This window comes from Aythya ferina (assembly GCF_964211825.1).
Source record: "Aythya ferina genome assembly, chromosome: 4".
In the NCBI taxonomy this organism is placed as follows: domain Eukaryota; kingdom Metazoa; phylum Chordata; class Aves; order Anseriformes; family Anatidae; genus Aythya; species Aythya ferina.
Genome location: NC_140300.1, coordinates 8,963,994 through 8,984,674, shown reverse-complemented (window position 1 = coordinate 8,984,674; position 20,681 = coordinate 8,963,994). Strand labels below are relative to the sequence as shown.

At 49.9% G+C, this 20,681-nt stretch overlaps 1 protein-coding gene across 5 annotated transcripts in view; it reads left to right on the top strand.

The window, feature by feature from the left end:
* Nucleotides 1-20,681, top strand: part of MXD4 (MAX dimerization protein 4) — a 35,527-nt gene that overhangs the window by 202 nt on the left and 14,644 nt on the right. For 4 of the 5 annotated variants that reach the window (XR_014693019.1, XR_014693020.1, XR_014693021.1 and 1 more), the window contains exons 2-3: nucleotides 259-358; nucleotides 8,012-8,041. Coding sequence is in view for 2 of the 5 variants with exons in the window: in XM_084519037.1 (XP_084375163.1) it covers nucleotides 259-358; nucleotides 8,012-8,041 (130 nt within the window). In the remaining 3 variants the exon portion in view is untranslated. The remainder of the gene's footprint in view (nucleotides 1-258; nucleotides 359-8,011; nucleotides 8,042-20,681) is intronic. The other variant, XM_084519038.1, reaches the window with a different exon arrangement.

The following is a 20,681-nucleotide window of genomic DNA, read 5'->3' as shown; positions in this document are numbered from 1 at the left end:
TGCTCCGCCCGGCTTTATTTTTATTTTTATGAGGGAAATCCTCCTTCTTTAGGCACTCGCTTTGTGTTTTGTTTTTTTTTTTTTTTTCACCTCGGTGCCTTTTATTATTATCTTTTTTCCTCGCTTCTTGGCTAGAATAACACCCAAACAAAAAAAAATAATAAAAAAATTATTATTTTTAATGTTTTGATTTAAAAAAAAACAAAACGTGTGGAGGAAAATGCATATATAGGCTGCTAACGCTGACTTTGTCCCCAGAAGCAGAGCACGGCTATGCCTCCGTGCTGCCCTTCGCCAGCGACTTCTCCCGCAAGAAGCCCCGGGCAGCCCCCCTGGCGCGGCGAGCCCCCAGCAGCAGGTAAGGCCCGGGCACCCCACAGCCCTGCCCCAGCTGCGTGCCGAGCCCCCCGGCCTGGCCCTGCTCCCCCTGTCCCGGCCGTCGCCATGTTTTTCCCCTGCCTGGGCTTGGCTGTGTTTTGATGGGCCGTATAAACACTGCCACGCGTACACCCGCTCCTGGCCGCGCTGCCGCCGCCGCCGGCTTCTCCCGCCGCCCTCAGCGCTGCCATCCAGGCCTCTCCCTGCCTGGCTCCCCTTCCTGACACCCCCTTTTTGCCATCCCTGACGCCCCCCCAAGATGTTTATTTCCCAAGCCTTGCCCCGCCACCCTGCCCGCCGTCCCCACATGTGGCCCCCGTTGGGGTGTCAGAGCCCCAAACCCAACGCTGTGCTGCGATTTCTCCTCCTGGCTTCTCCTCCAGGTGCCAGGGCAGGAGGTGTTGGCGTGAACTTGACCCCTCCGGGCCTCCTGCAGCTCTCCCAGCCCACCCAGCCAGCCCCGTGCCCCGCCATCGAGCTGCACGACCTGGCGGTGGTTTATCATGCTTATCCCACGATTTATTATCATCATTTTTTTTTCTCTTGCCCGTTGTTTTCCTCCCCGCAGCCACTACCTGTGCTGCGATGGCATTAGCGGAGGGCTGCTGTGCGCAGGCTCTGCAGCTTTGTTTGCTGCTCCGGCAGTGGCTGTGTACGTGCAGGAGGCTGTCTTACAGGGACAGCGCCGGCCCCCGCCTGGGAACTCCTCCAGCCCTGTGCTCTGCCTGCTCTGCTTCGCTCTTCCAGGGCTGCCTCGGTCTCAAGGCAGTGCCCGGCTGGGCCTGCGTGGCCCCACGGCACGGCGGACGGTGGCTCCTCTAGGATAGCCTAAAATGAACTCGGCTTGCACGTGACTTGTTTTCCAAACTGGCCGCCGCTCTCATTCCCCCATTGGGGATCCCACGGGGCCCCGAAGGGTCGTGGGGTGCCAGAGACAAACTGAAATCAAAAGCTGAGGGGCTCCCTCCGTGACAAAGCCGCAAGCCCGTGAGGCTCTGCTCTGCCTGCTGTGGCTGAGCACTGTCTTGCTGTGGCCACGGGGGAAGTGAATTGTTCCCCTGCTGCAAGCCAGGCGAATGCTTCTGGGGTTTGCATTGCTGCAGTCTGACAGGTTGGGGCTCTAGTCAAATTCTCTGTCTCATTTTGGGGTATGGAGAAGTCGTCAGTTCATTTTGAAAAGAAAGTGTTTTTAGAAAGGAAGCAGGACTGCCCTGAGACACAGCCCCTGAAGATTTGTAATTGTTTTGTCACGAGGGATGCTTGCTGCCTTTAGAAGAGCTCACAGTTGCAGATTTCTGTCTCTGGTATTCAGGAAATCTGTGTGACTTACAGAGCTATTATTCCATCATTTCCTTTCTTCGGTCGCTTGTCACCCACTGCAAACTAGTTATTTGTCTGAACTGTAAGCTGCTTTCAGGAGTTTTTAGGAGAGGATTTGTAATCTATCAAATACAGCAGAATTAAAAGGTTGCCGCTTGCAGGTTTGCTGGCATTATCGAAGGAGACATGCGTGCCTGCTTGCAGTTTGCATCCTGCATTTGTTTCCTGAGTAGAGGTTTGCATTTACCTGCTCAGACTTTGCTCCGTCCCTCGCCATGCAGCAGCGGTAACCTTCAGAAATGCCATCCAGCGGCATGCAGCGCACGCCTTTACTTGCACTTTCAGTTCTTCTGGCTGCAGCGATCAGCAGCGACTTGTTTGTGCTCTGGGACGGGCTGAGGCTCCTCGTGGAGCGGAGCTGCAGTGCTTTAATGCAGCATCCTGCTCCTTCAGGGGCTGAGCTGTGTGGGCACCTCTGCATTGTGCCTCCCGGTGCTGCACCCGCTTCTAGCGACCGCAGCTGTGCCTTCGAGCTTAAATTTGAGGGGGGAAAAATTACCCTTACGTGTGAACATCCAGCCTAAAACGCATGACGTGCACCAGCATCGCTGCTCATTGTTGTTATTTGGAGCTGTGGGGTCTGAGCTTTGGGCTAGAGCCTGGATTTTTGGTAATGCAGTTTGCTTATCTCTGAGCAACTCAGAGATTAGCAGAGGCAGACGAGTGGCTGAAGTTCAGAGGATGAGGAGTGGCCGTAGGTGATGCGAAGTGTTTGTCCATGTTGTGCCTGCGTGTCTGGAGCTCATGCCTAGTTCCTGTGTTCTTCTTTTTCTTACACCGAGGTCTGTGCTTCAGGTTGGAGGGGAAGGAGCGGAGCAGGGAGCTGCGCGTTTCAGACCTGCAGGGGTTTTGTTGTTGTTTTCGTCATCGGCTTTTCCATCCTGCTGCTTGCAGCATCCTCGGCTCCCCGCGCTTACATCACCTGATCAGGCTGTGTATACAAGATATATATTTAAATGGCATGTTTTTCGTGCCTCGTGAGCTAAGCATACGTATGTGTGTGGCTGTTAAGGCGTGAAAAGCATCTTCCTCCTCATGCCTGCAAAATGGGAGAAGGGAAGGAGGGAAAAGCATCGGATGGAGGGGGGCAGCCCCTCGGTTGCGATCAAATGAGGAGGTTTGGCAGGTTTGGGGTCACGGTGGGGAAAAACAGCAGCATAACTGCATTTAATCAACCCAAACCTGTAAGCCTTCTGTCCATTACAGGAATTTGACAGCTTTGCTTTGCCCACTGATAGCTTCAGATCAAATTTGGAAGTGTTTATTGCTAAGCAGAGTGTTCCCAGCATGACTAGTGGCTCTCAGGCATCATATTTAGCCATCTTTTTTTCACTTCTACGTTAAATTACTTGATTTTGTGTTTTCTTCTCACCGGCTTTCCTACAACGTGCCCTTTCCCATGTCACACGAGCCAAGCTGCTTTGTTTTCTCTCTCCAGTTTGTTGTTTTATGGTGTCCGCTGCTGAGATTCAGCCTTGTTCTCCAGTAGCTTTGACCAAAATCCTCTGGCGAATGAAACTGCCTGCTTGTTTTGCAAGGAGGACAGGAGATTTGAGAAAAGCAGAAGCCTGTAATTGATGTTTTTGGGGAGGAAAGGTAAACCTAGGTCACATCTTGTTACACAAATACTTATCATGCACTTGACCGCAGGGTAATAAATGTCTCCTCTTCGCGGAGCAGGAGCTGGAGCTCCTAAAGCAGTGCAATGCAGTCTAATAACTCTTGTTAACGTCTGGCTGGAATTAAAGAAAAGGCATAAAACAAACAGCTGGGTTTCGCGGGGTTGTGCCGTGGAAATGGTGTTAGCATTTAGCAAGTCCAAATGTTTGGGTGCTGATAGAAAACAAGAGATAGAGGGAAGAAGAGAGGATTTGAAGTGATCTCCCTGTGGGCAGCACCCTTCGTGGCTGTGCCAGAGCACATGGAGGATCCGGAGGGCTCGGTGCCTGCTGCTTGGACCCTTCGCAGCCCTGGGCCGGGAGGATTTCCACCATCAAGCCCCCACGGGCTGGGCGCCAGCCCCCGAGCATCCCTGCTGTGAAAGGGTCAGAAAGAAGGTAAAACGAAAAGTGAAATTGTGGCGTTAGATGCCAGTCTACTGAGGTCACGGGTAAATTGACTTGCAGAGAAAGGAATTGGACGTCAGCGGTGCTCGGCGTGTTAATTGAGGAGCTGCTGTAGGGAAGGAAAGCAAAATAAGCGCCCGTTTATAAATATATCTCCCGGATCTATCAGAATCGGTGTTTTCGTTGGAGTGTTACATAAATAGACCTGTACTCGGTGCCGTGCTCTGGTGAAGGGTTATGGGCAGAAGAGGATGAAAGCTGCGTTTGGTTTTTCAAACGAAAACAGAGCTTCGTGTCCGAATTCCTCTGTTAGTGTTGGCTCGCGGCGAGAGGCAGCCCGTGCCCCGCAGAGCAAGCCCCCTGCTCCCTGCAGATGTTGTTCCATGCCCACGCAAAGCAGCTGAGGGACCAGAGCCTGATCTTCTTTTTTTATTATTATTTTGTGGAAGGCTGAGAATAAAACACCGTGAGCCAGGCTGTGGAGATGACTTCTCTGCTTTTTTTTTTTTTTTTTTTTTTTTTTTGCCTGGCTTTCTGAATGGGATGGGTCCCCCTGGGTCTGCTTCCCTGAAACCCTCGGCAGAGGGGCAGCAACCTGCACCACCGAGTTTGTTTTTAAAACTGCTGCATTTTAGTCCTGATACGTGAAATCTCACCAACTGCTCTGTCACCGCCAAGGACTCACAGCCTTCAAGTAACCGAGGGAGGAAAAAAAAATCATCGATGTTTGGGAAGTGCCTCCGAGCTCGCTGCTGCGAGCATGTGGCAGCGCCAGCTTGCATCGGGAGCCAGAGCCGTGCACGAGGAGCGTGCCGCGTGTGCTGTGAGGAGAATGCAGGAGCCATTTCTGGTGGATTAATCCCGTAGCAGTGAGCGGTGCACCCGGATGAAACCGAATGGAAAAACACCCCGGGAGCAGCTTGCGGAGGCGGGCCGCCTGCATGTGCTTCGGTCTTACACTCCTCCTGGCCCCACGTGCTGCAGGCCCTGGTATTTTGGTGTGTGTCCCATGGCAGGTCATGGGTGAGGACAAGGAATGCCCTGGAAGCAGATCAGGATCCGTCCAGGGAAGAGCTGTGTGGAGGTGGCATCCAGGACAGCGGCGAGATGATGAGGTTCATGAGCTGTGTGCTCACACCACGGCACATCAGGAGTGGGAATTGGATACAGAAGCTTAACATGCAGCATCCCATACAACTTCTTTCTCTGTCCTTGCTTCCTTGGCCTGGCCGGCAGGTGAAATGCAGGCAGAGCAGTTCTTACACCACCTGTTGCTCTCGCAGTCCTGCGAGTGCTGCCTGAGGTGGGGTTGTGTCCTCCGCCGCCGCCGGGTTGCGTGACTTTGTGCTGCCCTCTGCACGGGGCTTGTGCGGTGCCTGCCCAGCCCTGTCTCTACCTGAAAGCCCCGGTGCACGCAGGATTTTTTTTTTGCCTGCATTTTTGGCACAGCAGTGGCTGGCTCTGCTTGCCCTAGTGCTGCAGGAGGCTTTGGGAACTGGGAGCGTCTCGGTGACCTGCAGCCTGGCATGGGTTCGGGGAGGAAGGCTGCGGAGGGGAGCGGGGCTCTGAAACCAAGCTGGGGAAGCACTCCTGGTGCAGCATCTCGCAGAAACAAAACAGGAATTTACTTGGTTCTTCCCCCTTTTTCCAAGCCTTTGTTTGACAGTTTATTCTCCAAGGGAACACAACTGCTGCTTCCTAGCTGGTTACTGCTTGGCGTGTGCTGCACGGGTGCTGGGGGTGCCCTGGGTCAGCAGTGCCATCACTGCAAGTCAGCAGCATAGCAATGAGCAGTGGCACCCCTGATCTCTTGCTGAATCCTTTTTGTTTATGATTTTTTTACATTTTGTTCCCCTTTCTTAGCTGAATTCTTTCACTGACACCTCTCAGGTACCGGTGCTACCCCAACGTAATGGACTTAACCTGAACACCGAGAGTCTTCCTGCTCTTGCAGCTACTTCTGAGGAGTTTTGCAGACCGTTTATCCAAAAAATGCAGTCACAGACCTGTTTCCTCTATATAGATATGTATTTGTATATCTTAGTCTTGGCCCACTCCCTATTATCAAAATACTAAGGCTCCATTTTGAAATCGAGGCAGTGCTCACCTGCAGACCAGTGCTCACTTCCTTTTCCCTCACTTCAGGTAGCATTAAAAGGAGATGGATATTCTCCTGATATGCAGAAGAAAGAGGAAGTACGTGGTATTTTGGTGTTCATCTCTCCCCCAGCCCCCTCCCAAAGCAACCAACCACACTATTGTGCTTTCTAATTAATTGTTGGAGCCGACCTGTCAGGTTGCAGGGCATTCAGCCTGCTCTGTAGCTGCAGCAGCTGTCAGGTAAATGTCAGCGTGCTAGGTTTTGGTTCCCGGGCTGGGCCCGAGAGCCAGCATGTTAATCAGCCAGCGTGTTAATCAGCTGGTGCTCAGCCTCCCGGCGCTACCTGCAGCGTGCAGCTGGTGCCTGTGCTTGCACACTGCTTCGTAGCCCCTCGTTTGTGCCTGGTGCAAGGAGGGAGCGCATCTGGCTTCAGGAGAGAGTGCTTCTCCTGCTGGTGTCACCAAAGCCAGGTGTGATCAGGGGATCGGGCTTGGCTGTGGAGAGCTCGTGTGTAATCCTCAAAAAGTGAGGGAGGTCCCTCCATGAAGACCATTTTAGGTTTGCCTACGTTTTGCCTCTCTTTGGGAGTCCCCTGTGAACATCACCTGCGTGGCTTTGTGTTTGGGGGCAGCGGTTCCAGACTGAACCTGTGTTTTCTGTGGTGTTTTTGCTGGTTTGGCACAGCGGCGTTCACTTGTTGTGGAGCAGAAGTTTGATCTATCTCAGGGGACGTAGGAGTGGAAAATAAAAACAGCACCCCTTATTGTGGTCGTATGGCAAAGACAGTAAACTGCAATAAACCTGGTTCACCTTCACCTGTCGGTGCAGCACAGAACATCTTGAAACCTCTTTCAGCCTGGCCACATCGCTCAGCACCACTTGCCTGGCACTGGAGGAACACGAGTGTTACCTGGCCGTGGCTCACCTGATGCAGTAGGTTAAAAAATAACTCCCAGGCTACTCAGAAAATGACACCAGGTAATGGTTGACCTAGTTGATGTCTTAGCAACAACGCCGGGATGCTTTCCAGCAAAAGCAGATTAGCATCAGTGCTGAACCTTGGACACGTTTGAGTTCTGTTTCACCTGCGGAGGGGCCGTCCACTTAATTCATTGCGGGATGTGGCGCTGTGCTGGGCTTGTTTGGTGGTTACTCCTTCACGTGAGCTCTCCTTGCTTTGTTCCTCTTGCTCATAGAGCATCGAGGTTTGCTGCGGCAGCCGCGTGCGTGCAGGGGGAGGCAGAGCAGCCTGTGGCTGAGCAGGAGGGATTTCACAGGAGGGATTTCACACCCTGCGGGTAAGAACGGACTGAGTGCCTGCACCCCGGGCCTCAGCACGATCACCTCTGTCAGCACATAACGCCTGGGGCAGGCAGGGGGTCATGGCACGATGTAGGAGAGCTGCCTTGCCGTGTCTTTAGATCCTTACGTACTGGAAGTGGAGTTAGCTGGACAAAAGTAACGTGCTGGGGAGCTCAAATCTTGAATCCTGGTAGCCTGGAAGAGAATTGTGTGCTGAGGTTGTCAGCTCAGAGACTGTGATTTTTCTTCTGTTTGTAGGCTCGGAAGAATTGAGAGGATTCCTCTGTGTTGTCATAAAGATGTCAGCAGCAACGGCAGTGGTTCTGTGCTGATTTTTCTCTCTGCTTCTCCTTGGGCTTGGAAGCCAGCTTTCTGGGGGCTTCTTCCTCTTACCCATTGCCAGTTAGATCTTCTAACGCTTTCTGCCCCCTCATAATCTTTCTTTGCAGATAAAGATCTTGTGGGCTGTTTTTATTACTAATCTGATCTTTTTTTTTTTTTGTGTCCAACTCAGTCTCTGAATCTATTGAAAACTTTATGTATGCAAATTCATTATAATTCCCCACAAACCCACGGTTTACTCATGGAAATGAAGGTGGTACCTTGAAGTATCTAAGGGCTGTAAAAGTGAGCCAATTTCACAGCAGAGCTGTTTCATAACACCTATAAGGATAGATTTTAGAGCTCTTCTGCAGCATTTGCAGGCGTTGGCTTCTTAATCTTCTGAAGTCTTGGTATTTATCCTGTTCTCTAATATCTCTTTTCTTTTTTTTTTTTTTAATAGGTCATCACACAACGAACTAGAAAAACATAGGTAAGTCTTGAGAATAAAGCAAATTAAAAGATGTATGGCTGACGTGAGAATGGCTGTGCTTAATTAAGAGTATCTGGCAATTATTCATTCTGCACCAAATCACTTAAGTGCTGTTTTTTTTGTCAACTGAAATCTAATGGGTATAATGTTGCTTTGTTTTTTATTATGTTAAGTATGCTATTTTTTAAACGCCCCTGATAATTAGTTTTTGGCTAATTAATGCTGTGAGTGGTTAACTGTACTGCTCCTGGTAACGAACTCGACTGCAGCGCCTGTTTCCTAGAGGTGTGCTGTGATGGAGGCAGGTGATTTTCAGGGAACAGCGTGCCACAACGGATTATTTGGTGTACTTCAGGCATACTTAGCAAACAGTTAGCTTCAGCCTTGTGATTTGTATTGCACATTGGTACCTCCAGAGACATTTTTCCCCTTGGTCTGCTTCCCTGCTGGTGCAGGTCATGGCCAGAGCTGCCCCTGGTGCAGGGTGCTCGGTGCTGTGCGGACGTTTTAGTCCTTAAGATGTGAATTTTAGAGGCCCCGTGTCTGCAGGCTTTCAGGGACTGTTTCAGTGTCTGCTGGATCTTGTCAGGGTTTGTCTGCAGGTGGGGTTTAGCTGTAGGAAACCTCCTGGGATGCACTGCCCTGAGGATGCAGCATGCTGAAGGTGCCCGTCCTCGTGCTGGCACTCATCAAGGCAGCAGGACAAGCTGTCTTTTTGGGTCATTTTTGTCCTTTTTTCGCTAGCTTGTGGCATTTTGGGTTTCATGGATTCATGGATCCAACGAAGGCAGGGCTGTGTGAGCACAGATGACTTGAAGCCATCTGCCTGCTTCTGAACGTGCAGAAAGTGGTTGTTGGTTGCTTTGGTGCCACAACAAGCCCAAACTCACTGGGGCTTTTCGTGTTTTGTTTTGTTTTTGTTTTTTTTAAAGTCTGTTCTGTGGCCACAGTTACGTAGCAGCTCGGCCAGCACTTCCCTTGCATGCCGACATGCTTTCCTGTAGTTTAATTGTAATATGAGTAAACTGCAGCCCTGCCTCACGGCCACGTGGTCAGCTGGAGATGAGAGGAACTGCTTGCAGATGCAGGCCTGGGCTGCAGAATGCAGTGCCGTGGCCACGGCAGGGAAAATCAGCTGACAGATCCCTCCAGAAAACAACTCCGTGCTAAATTCTGCCCTTCCCTAATGGCTTATTTTTTCTTTTATTAAAAAAAATAATAATATTTTGCCCCAGCTGTGCTTCTTTCTCCCTGTCTTTATTTTTTTTCCATCCTCTTTCCAGATATTCTCTTCTATTTCTTCTATTCCTTCTGCTCTGTCATTCCTGTCAGCATCCAACCTGCATATTCCTTCTTTTTGCTCCCAGACATGTTTATAACCTGAGCACGGAGCTGCCTCTTCTTCCCTCTGCTCTGCCTTGGTGTGTTTAAGCAGCACAGTACGGCGGGTGCAGCAGATGCAGGGACAGAAGTGGGATCCATCCATTGTCCAATTTCTGTTCTTGCTTTCAGTTCTGTGTTGTACCTGTGCTGTGCAGTATTTGCTGTGCTACATTTTTTTTCTCTGCTGTCTCAAGGTCAAAATAGGTAGACTGCGAGGTGTGTCTTGGGACTGTACAACTAGAACTTGTAACTGCTGCTGCTTGCTGTACCTCCTGGAGTTAGGCTGTCCCTTTACGCCAGATTTTATTCCTGGGTGTGAACTTGGGAAACAGTGCAGGTGCCTTGGATGTACAAAAAAAAAGATGTTTACCAAAGCAGATGAAGTGTGCACGGTTCTAGTTACCCAACGTGTTGGTGTGAAGGACTCCTGTAACTTTTTTCCTCTACCAGCCCTCTCCTCCAGCTGATTTACGAGCTGATAATACCGATCATACTGTTCTTCACTCCACTTTACCAAAACTGCACGAAACCCCACCAAGCATCTTGTAAAGCTTAATGACTTGCAGCCATCGCCGGTCCCTGCAGCAGCTGCTCCTTGAAGCAGCCTCGTCCCCCGCCGCAGCCCTGCCCTGCCAGCTGTGGAGCACTGCCTGTTGATTTTGGAGGTGGATCCTTCCAGCCCCAGCGCCTTTGAGTCAGCCCAGCCGCGATGCTCCCGGCCCAGGCACGCCTGGGTCTCTCCCAGAAGCTCGACGGGGAGGAGGTGGCTGCTCACGTCCTCCTCCTGGCCCTGGCCCTCACGTAGGATGTGAGCCAGAGGGCAGGGAAATGGTTTTTATTTTATAGGGCCCTTGTTTCCTGGATGAGGGTAGCCAGAGCTGGCACTAACTGGAGCGCCTCATAGCATCTACGGGTACATGATGTGAAGTGTTTATCAGCAGTTCATGCATAAAACTCCTTTCTCTCTGATTTTAGCCTCAAGATGATACCCTGCTCACACCTTGGATGTGCTCTGTTATAGCGACACTCCCTAAGGACCCGTCCATCTGATGGCAGTCCTGGTTGTGGGTCAGGTTTGCATCTCAGAGCTGCGAAACAGGAACCCACCCTAAGGAAAAAGTAGGGAGGAAAGAAATCTGTCCAAAGGACAGGTGGTGTTCTAGGAGATATTTTAATAATTGAAGGGATGTCAGTCAGAATGGCACTCAAATTTAAGCAGTTTCTAATGGTACAACAGATAATATATATGTATTTTTATTGTTCCTAGCCCACGCATTGTATCAGTAAGCTTTCAGTGAGCGATGTAAATAGCAAGTGCATCGGTAATCATGACTTTCTGCAAGGATATTTTCCAGTCAGTCAAACCTGACAGCTATACAGAGGAATTCAGCTTTCCCAGTACAAAAACAAGAACCCCTGGGGGACCGGAGCATCTTAAAAAGACACGGTGTAATCTTGTTTCTTTGCATTAATTGAAACCAAGTCTTGAAAAAGCGAGGTATGGCCCTCTTGAGATTGCACTGAGATTTACCACGGCATGAAGGCAGTGAGTCATTTGCCCTCTGCTCTTCGTGTTGGACTTGTCCCTGCAGCTCGTGCAGGACTGCAGGAGGAAGTGTTGCTTCTCTGCGTCCGTGCTTGTCTGAAGCAGGGGAGCCCTGAACAGGAGCACCAGGGCTGACACTTGGGGCATCGGACAAAGCAATTCCACTCCTCTCACCTGGCTGCGAGGAGCTGTGTGCGGTCAAGATCTTGCCCTGTCGATGGCAAAGCCTTTGAAAATAGCTCACGAAACTGGATGATATTAAAGCACAGCTCTCAATAGTTAGTGAGGAAATGAACAAAAAGCATCTGCTGTAGCGTTCCTCGAAATGGGCAGGCCACGTGTTGCTGTCCCCAGGCTGGCAACTTGTTTGGCTGGTGAACGTGGTGAGGCTGGATCTGGAGGGACAGTTATCTCCTGCCTCTGCCAAGCTGATTTTATTATTCTCGGTGAGTTTTGGTCAGTTTTTCTTCAAGAAGGGGGGAAGGGGCAGATCACAAGGAGTAGAAATCATCCTGTGTACATTCCTGAAGACAGCAAATGGACACGGCGGTGCCCAGCGCTGCAGCATCTTCACAGCAAGCACCTTCTAGCAGAAGAAAACAAACCTTCCCTTTCCAAAATGGGTAATACAGCCCCACATATACAGTTTTTTATATACAGCTTTATGGTGCTGATCAGAGGGAGAGTCAAAGTGTGTTCCCATGTGTGCAGAAGGTAATGTCCTGAGCTCTGTGTAGTGCTTTGGGCAGGCCTTAAACCCAAAATCTTGCCTGGCAAACGTTGTTACATTGCACCATTGTGTGTATGAAGCAGGCACCTGTATATAAATACAGGGTTTGATTAAATATATCTGTATTTTGATGGAAGCATTATGATGTGCAGCATTAGCTGATAAATCAGAGCAGGTGCCTCTGAAGTTAAATTCTTATAGATCATCGGTTCTCATGAAAGAAGCGTGGATGAGCTTGCCAGGAGCACAATTACATTCACGATTACATCACGTTAATTTCCCCCATCGGGGTTATTTTGAGTTTGGAGAGTGTATAGATGATGGTCTCAAAGTTCTGTCTGGTTCCTCGTGTTACCGAGTGGCAGGGTTAATAAGAAGCGTGCAGCCACCAGTTGCTGATAAATTTGGAGGTTTTGAAGCAGAACTGAAAGATCACTGAAATAATAGTGCAGCAAAACAATACTTGGTGTTTATTTTTATTACGAGCTGCCTTTTCCAAATCGCAAATTGCCATCACAGGTTGTACCGTTGTGCAGCACAAAGACATGACTGCATCGCTCCGTCCCAGTGGAAGGTTACGGAGCAGCCGCTGGCTCAGGAAATCCCCAGGTGCCCACTGGAGGCTGAGGACGTGAGGCTGCTCCCCCAGAAGGATCACCTGCTGTGTGTCCTGCTGCTGGGCTGCCACTGTGAGCTTAATCCAGCCCTGCTGCTGGTGGTCCTGCTGCCTCCTGACGTGGCAGGGAAGGCAGAAGTTGGCTTTTTCAGTCAGTTGCCTGTCACAGGCATGCCCTGATGCCAGCTCAGGGAGGGTGGGATCGCCTCTGTGAGCGACATGCTTAATTTGCAGCACAGAACAACACACTGCTCTCCTCTGTCAGTTTAATGCTTCTCCTTGACATCCAGTTTTGGCTGCTGTTGCCCAGAGATTGCTGAACTGGATGGGTCTTGCTGACCTGGTACAGAAATCATTGTTGTAATGGGTCTATAAACAGCTGCCATCGCTAGGATGTGTGCAGATTATACTCAAACCATCCCGATCTGTGGCTGCTACGTTAGTTTGGGGAACCACCTGGACTTACTAGCAGAACTTAACCTCCATGTTGTTAATTTCCCATCAAGCAAAGGACTTTATATGCCATCTAGTTGGTGAAAAGAGGTTTTCAGATGAATTGCAATAAAGATACCTTTGCAGGTAATGTCTTAAGAGGCTGAGCTGCCTTTGGGAGCAGGCAGGAGCAATGGTTCAGGTAGCTGCTCGCCTCCTGGCTGCTTCTGCCTCCTGGAGGATCCCATTTGCAGCAGTCAGGTGAAGGAATGGTGTTACCACAGCCAGCTCAAACCCTTTTTGCCTGAACTTTAACCTCAGGCTTCCAGCTGAGGAGCAAAGCATGTGGTGGGGTTTGTGTCTTTAAGTTGCTGTATTTTATTTTATTTTTTCTGGAGCTTGTTTAGCAAAGTCTTTAAAGAACCGGACCCACAGAACTAAAAAAAAATTAATTCTGTGGTTTTGTTGAGTTGTTCTGATGGAATCAGAAGGTTCAGAGCTTCGTGCTGTGGTGCTGCTCTTCCCTCACCTTTTCCCCATCTCTCGCTGTTCAGCAGATGTCAGGACCTGTGACTCGCCCCACACAACGTGCTGCAATAGCTATTGTAAATGCCTGTGCTCTGAAGCATTGTCTTTTCAGGGCCCACAGCAACGTGACATGGGTTACATGCTCCCAACAAAAGAGCTTTCCCACGTATGCTGCCCTTCTGGAAGGGAGGAGTGCATTAAGCCGATGGAGCTTGGAAATCTGGCTGCTAAGGAAGTTATATTCCAGGTGTCTGACATGCACGCGTCCTCATGCTTTGGACAAACCTTTTGTTCAGCGATGAAAAACGGACTAAAGTGCTCTCTTGACTAAATTGTCCTGTCCTTTTTCCTGCTGAAGTCGGCTCTGAGCTGCAGGCCCTACGTACGGGCTCGGGCTGCAGAATGCCACGTGCTTCCTGGCCAGACAAACAGCGAGCAGAAGGCAGATGGGCGAGCAACCAAGTGCACGCGTTTTTTCCACTTGCGTTTGTTCATCCCTCGCTCTCCAAACATGAGCCCGTTGTGCGTCTGCCTCTAATGGACTGTGTGCGAGGTGCTTTACGTCCTTGGCATCTGCTAAGTGACAGGACCAGTCCCTATCCACCACGGTATAGGGGTGGCTCTTGCAGAAACCAGAGCGATGGGCCAGGCTTCCAGGTGCTTTCAGGACTGTACAGACAGCAGCGAGGTGCTTGCACCCTGTGAAGAGGGGGAGAGGTGCCTGCTGGCGGCTGCTCTGTTAACTGGAGGAGATTTGCTGAATTAGATATGGAAAAAAAAAAAAAAGTTTTTTCCTTTTAAGCTCGCTTAGCCACAGCTGAGCAAGTAAACTGCAGCTTGATTTATTTATTTATTTGCTTAAGGTAGTCAGGCAGCTAATGGGCTTTAAGAAGCTGGCCTCTGCAGCTAGCCCTGCGTAACACGATGGGAATCCTCGACTGAATCCCAACCAGTCCTGTACTGGGAATAACGTGGCCTGGTCCCAAATTCAGACGGTGCCTTCTGAATGGAACAACACGTGCTTTCCCCTTACACCTTGTTCTGCATTCCCTCCTCGCTCTGTGCCAGCGTAGCAGTCCGTGGCTTCGATGCACTGCCTGGAATTCCCTCAGGTCTATTAATTCCCACTCTATTTTTTCCTTGGTGCACGTGGTGGGGTAGCGTAAGGCAGGCTGTTGGCCCAATTCTGTGCTCAGCTCAGGGGGTTCAGCAGGAGCTGTGTGTGCCTGCACCTGAACCTGGCCAGACCCCACAATTTTGGACGGCTGCAGAGCCTGCAGATATGGTTCTGGAAGCTCCAAGCATGAACATTTTAGCCAGTGTGTCATAAGCATAAAAAAGCATAATGCTCTTCCTTCACAGCAGCTGAGTTTGGGCCTTTTTTTTGAAAAACAAACAAACAAAACCACCAAAAGCCGCCCCCCCCCCCGCCTGATCCAGACTTTCCTTGTCCTAAAAAGTGCAGTCCACAAGAGCGGGTAAGATTTTCCTTTTTTCGTCTCTTCAGGCCCTTCCTATTTTTGGAAGGAGAGGTTGTTTTGGGATTTGGTGGAGCCGTGTGTGCGTCCCGCGGGAGCCGAGCGGAGTGGCAGGACTCGCCAAAGGTTGCGAGTGGCTAGCACGTCCCTTCAAGCCTCGTTTATGTTACCCAATTGCTTTTTCTGCTCAAATTAGCATAACTAATTACGTAGCGTGAGGAGATTGACACAGCTGATACAGGAGAGGTGTGGGTTTGGATGTACATGAGGTCATCTGTTGCAATGTTCCTAACTTTAATAACTTGTCACGGGCTGCGTGCCCTACATTAGGAAAACCTGTACTAGGCTTTACCTTCATAGCAGGAATGCAGAAGATTTGGGAGACAGAGACTGCCTCTGAACGTACCAAAATGCCTCTAAAAGCCTGGAGAAGCACTTGTGAGTCCTGTCCTCCCAACAGGCAGCCTGGGATTAATGCCTAACGAATCTATCTGCCTTTGTTCCGTGGCTGTTTCCATTTAGGTACCTAAATGAAGATACAAGCTGCTAAATAAGGGCCTGCCTGGCATGTGGTCGCTGTCAGAACTCAGCAGCTGCTATTAAAGTCGGGAGCCCCGTCAGCGTTTGCACAGACCCTGTCGTAGGTACCAGGTTAGCTGGTGTTTACCAAACACGAAGGTGGCAAACCCTGTAATTCCCCCGAGAAAGCTGACCCAATCCCGATAGGTGAGCGCTGTCGTGTTGGCTGCTGAAATAAACACGGCATGGGTGGAGCAAATAATTCCTCGTAGGGAAATTCGGGAGCTGGTTGTGTACGTTTGGCTAGAAGCAGCTATTGGCTTTAGGTGCTCACAGGTATTTGAAACAGGCTGTCAGGTGCCTCGGTTCCCAGTGCCTGGATTTACATAGCCCTGTGGCAAGTGGGTCCAAACTTCAGGTTTTTCCTTTCACTGCCAGATGACTTCAAAACACCAGGCTGAAGAAATCGAGGCTGAATTTTGTGGGGAAGGCAGAAGAAGAAGGGAAGGGGCAGAGCTTTGGAGAGCCGTGCCATACCTTGCCGTCTCAAAATGGATTGCTTTCATATTCTGCTCAACTGTCCCCTGTCTGGCACGGAGACAATCAGCTCTGTGCTGCTCAATGGAAGAGGAAATAGAACGGAAATTATATTATAAACAAGGCCCTATCTGTGCTGTGGCCAGCTAAAGCTAACCTCTGAGGCAGGGCTGTCAGATGGCTGCAACCCTCCACTGTCCCGTGGCACCCTTTTGGGCCACTGTTTTGGGGGAAAAACACCGTGGAAGTGTTGCTGAGCTTCTAGTTCATTTAGTCCTGGAGCAGACCATGTTTAATTACAGCCGGCGTACTTAATTCTTCCCCGAAATTTGTTTATATATGCATCTACACTCTCTTTTCTACCCACCTCTAATTACAAGGTGTCAGTGACAGGGTTGGAGACGTGCAGCGAGATGTTTGGGGATGTTTGTTGTTATTTACTTCAGGGTGACTTTTTTTCTTCTTTTCCTTTGGTGTTTTCACTTGGGGCCTGAGCCCGTCCTGGGCTGGCTGGAACAGGCACCCCGCTGTCTCCAGCAGGGACAGGAAGGCCCCCCAGCTTCCTCGCTGGAGGACATCTCGGATACCTACAGCACTAAAGACAGCAGTACCCACCGGCTCCTTCCCCTCAAAGCAAATTCTCTTTGCTCCTTCATGCGCAAGCATCCGCCATTTGCTACTCTAAGATGGCCGCGAGGCTTTGGTGGAGGCAGGTGCTGAGGAAGTATCAGCACAAGCAAAAACAGAAGTAAGAAACGCACTGCACACCCATTTCTGATGCTTAATTCGCTGAATTTCCCAGTCAGACTTAACGCTTCCTACCTCTGAGAAGGAGAAAGTGATCGTCCGGGTGCCTAAATGGAGATACGGTTGCCTTAACTCTAAATAGGCTTTAAAAAAGCTGTTTGGTTGTTGTTCCTTGTGGTGCCTCATGCCTTCGATGCCAGGTGGGTTCCTGTGGCATTTCTCGGGCTAGAGATGGCCCTTAGGGTCACGTCGGTCCCTTGGTGTTTCCTTTTCGGTTGGACACACGGATATAACAGGCAGTAAAATGGCAACCACGGGTATCCAGCCTTCCTGATGCTGGGGCATCACTCTGACTTCAGGCAGGCAGAGGCCATCCCGTCACAGCCCACTGCCATCCAAAGGCCTCGCGCTCAGTGTGTGAAGGCAGTCTGTGTTTTTAATTTAGCTAAAATAATTCCGCCCGCCTTGCCTCTCCTTTAATTTGGCATCATACAGTGGTGTTAAAAAAAAATTAAAATAATAATTCTTGAACATATTTGACATGTATAAAATAACTAGGTCTTTAGGGAGGCTTAAAATGAGGCAGCAGGAGCTTGCTGGGCCTCGCTCTGTGCTCTTCTTGCTCAGTGCTGAGCTAAAGCTCAACTTTTCTCGGCTTCTCTAAGCATTGTCGTCCCCCCACCCCCGCTTTTTTTTTTTTTTTTTTTTGAAGATCCTTCCTGTTGGCAACTGTCCTGAGACACGATGTTCTTGCTTAGCATTTTGATGTGGGGAAACAGTCTGATAATTAAAGCCGGTTTGAAGCCATGGGCTGATTTGTAAGCAGTGACTTGCGCTGGGGTGTTGTCGGCGGGTGGCCGCGTAGCTCGCGTGTGGTGCCACAATGCACCTTGAGCCTTCATCCTCGGGAGGGATGTACGTGCTCCCAGAGCTGCTGGGGGGGCATCTGTCCTCTTAAACCACCTTTTGGGGAGCTGTTGATTTGTGGAAAAATCAGTTGTCTTGTTGTCCTCCACTCGTGCAAACCCCTGGTGATGACAGAGTCTTTCCTTATTTCAGTAAGCTCACTTCTCTTCAACCCGTGCCCTGCAGTCCTCAACAAATTCCTGACAAGAGCTCTAGGAAAGGTACCAAAGGCACGCCTGCTGTAGGACTGCAAACCTGTGGCAGGAGGCTTGGATTTGTCGTGCAGGAGGGCATATGGTGTTCCCTTGATCACAGAGAGCAGGGCAGCATTGCCCCCGTGTGCAGGATGGAGTCGTGACCCACTCCTGGGGTTTCAGAGGGACCGTGTGTAAGTACGTGTGTGTCTTGTGTAACTTCAAGTGGGAATTAAAACCGCTTGATACCAGCGTGGTCTGATCTTGCAGCGACACTTTGCTTATCTCATTTGGTCTATCAGTGTTCTGAGGTAACAGACAAACTTCAGATCTGAAGTCTCCCCAGAGTGTAGCGTAAGAAACTTGAGTGCCAGTAAGACAGATGGATTTGAGAGGTCTAATTTAGGAGGACTACTAAGTTGCAATGTGTGCATCGTAATGTGTGAAACAAACAAGTGTAAGGCAGGCTGAAGGAAGTATTTAATAAGTTTAATGAAAACAAGGCTGATTATTTTTTTTGTAAGCTGTATTTTCGAGTATGTACAAATGCCTTGCCATCACTCGTGCATTTCCCCACAAGGCACTGTTGGTTTTTGCTTGTGTTACGCAGGTGTGGCAGATGTGATGCCAAGCCTGTTGTGCTATGTGATACCTCCTGCTACTGCTCACAGGCAGCTGGGAGGTAAAAGCTGAAAGACAACCAGCAGATACCAGGGCTGAAAACAGAAGACGTTAGAAACAGAAATTCCTTTTCTGTAGGTGTAAGAATTATTCACGCTTGTTTGACTTTGAAGGTTTAAAATAACAGAAAACTGTTCTCTGTAGATGAGCACAACCTTAAAGGCTACATTACTTGGTTAGAATATTTTTATTTTTTTTAAACTGAGGAAAAAAAATCCATACGAGGGTGAAAACTTACTGCAGATGATTTCATCGGTTACCGTAATTTCCGGTTTCTGTTGCCTCAGCTTCTTGCAAGGTCAGAGATTTTTATTGCCTCTGGTCAGAGGATGGGGGAATCCTTTACGTGTAGCTTTGAGGTGGTAACCATCCAGGGAAGGCAAATGGCAGCCAGCTGCCGTTGTTTGCTCGGGATGCTTCTGGGAATCCCTGTATAGCCTGTAAATTCCTGTTGAAGTTTTCCAAGAAGCACATCTCGAATTTCTGCATGTTTCTGTTACTTATCTCGGAGACCTGAGACAATGAAGGGCTGTTAAACCTTCCCTGGCTGCTGCTCAAAACGGAGCAGCTTACGACAGTGAGCTGAAGCCTGGGGAAAGTGGTGTGGAAGCCAAGCCTGACTGCAGGGAGGAGGAGCGCTGGAAAAACACGAGGAGAGGAGAGGAGAGCGGTCAGATGTCAGTCCTGAGGCTGTGGTTCCCCCACAGCTAAAACTGGTACCAGTCCGAGCTGCTGGTGTCCCTTGCTCACACTGTGCTGCCGTGCACATGGTGTGAAGAAAGCAAGCTGTGTTTTCGTTTTGTCCTCTCGTGGGGTCGGTCTGCAGGCAGTTTGGGCACTGGGGTGTGCGTGAGGTGGGATGGCGCTGGCAGGGCACGCAGCAGGGTCACGCCTCACGCGCCTCCATGGCGGCTCCTGCGCGCGTCACCGTGGCTGGGGGAGTGCTGGAGTGGGAGAAGATTGAGGAGTTGGGTGGTAACAGGGACTAAATGTACCGCAGGGCTTTTATTTCCTCTGCTGGCGAAAGTAAAGTGTGGCTCTGGGACGTTTCATGCTCTGCTGCTGCCGTGAGAGACTCTCCTGAGGGGCAGCCTGAGCCCAGGACACCCAGGGCCTCACAAGGGGCATGCTTGGCTGCTGAGGTGAGCATCGGTCCTGGTGCTTCAAGTCTCATTTCTGGCACCAGCTGGTGGACAAAAAGCAGTGGATGGGCCGCAGAGAAGGGGCTATGCTGGGGCCTGGTGAGGCAGAGGAGAGCTTTGGGGTGGGAGATGCCAGCCCCCAGCTGCTGAGGCTCAGGTTGGGCCTCACACCGCTGCTGCCCAGGTTGCTGCTTCACACAGATGTTCCAGTGCAAAGTAAGCCCCCCCAGGAGCTCCTGTTGTTTTTGCAACCTTGCTTCTGTCTTATGGAGGTACTCTGGCCTCCACAGCCCACCCTCCAGTGCAAGAGCACTGAAAGCTGCTTGTAGGTTTCCTGAGAGATGAAGAAATATCAATGTCACCCTGTGCTCATACTGTAGGACAGGCAGCTGCTTTACCCAGCAGGAAGCTTCTCAAGGGTCAGGGAAAGGAGGAAGAAGAGAAGAGGACAATATAAGGCACCAAGATTTCCTCCTCTCCGTCAGCAGTCAGGAGCCTCCCAGTATAAACCAGTATCCACCTGTCCCCAGCTAGCTTTCTGCATGCTGCTTAGCAGGCCAAATATTTATACCTTTACAGTATTGCAGATACTTCCTTTAAATTACACTTGCTAAAAGATATAGGAATAGGTCTGGTACATGCATATATTCTAAAATGTGAACAATCTGCAGCTTTTGGAAGGTAAAAACAAACAAACAAAAACAGTTAAAAGTGTGGGGTCCTGGCTCAGCAAGTGGGCCAAAGCGACGCTAAGTGAAAGTAAATAAAGGCAGTATGAATGCTTCAGAGTGATAAAGTGCAGAAAACATGGAAATGGTCAACTTTGTCGGGGCAGCAGATATTTTCTTCTGTCCCCTGTAGTGCAAGAGTTAGCACCATCACCACCCATTTCTAACCGGTATTCACATGAAAACTTGTGGATGACCAAGTTCATAGCAGCCATGGTTCTTTCAAAGGTAATGATTTTAAGATACGCTTGGAGCCATTGCCTTTGTAGGCAAGTGATGTCACATATTTGGGCACTTCAGAAGTACCTGAAGACCGACAGCTACCTGGCTGCTAGAGCCATTTGGCGAGTTCCAATGTAGAGAAATGGATGCATGAAAATATTTGGGACTCTGAAAATGCATGTAGAGTGTGAAACTCCTAGAAAATGCTGAAGTAAACATGGCTGGGTATTGCATTTAATCCACTAGCAATC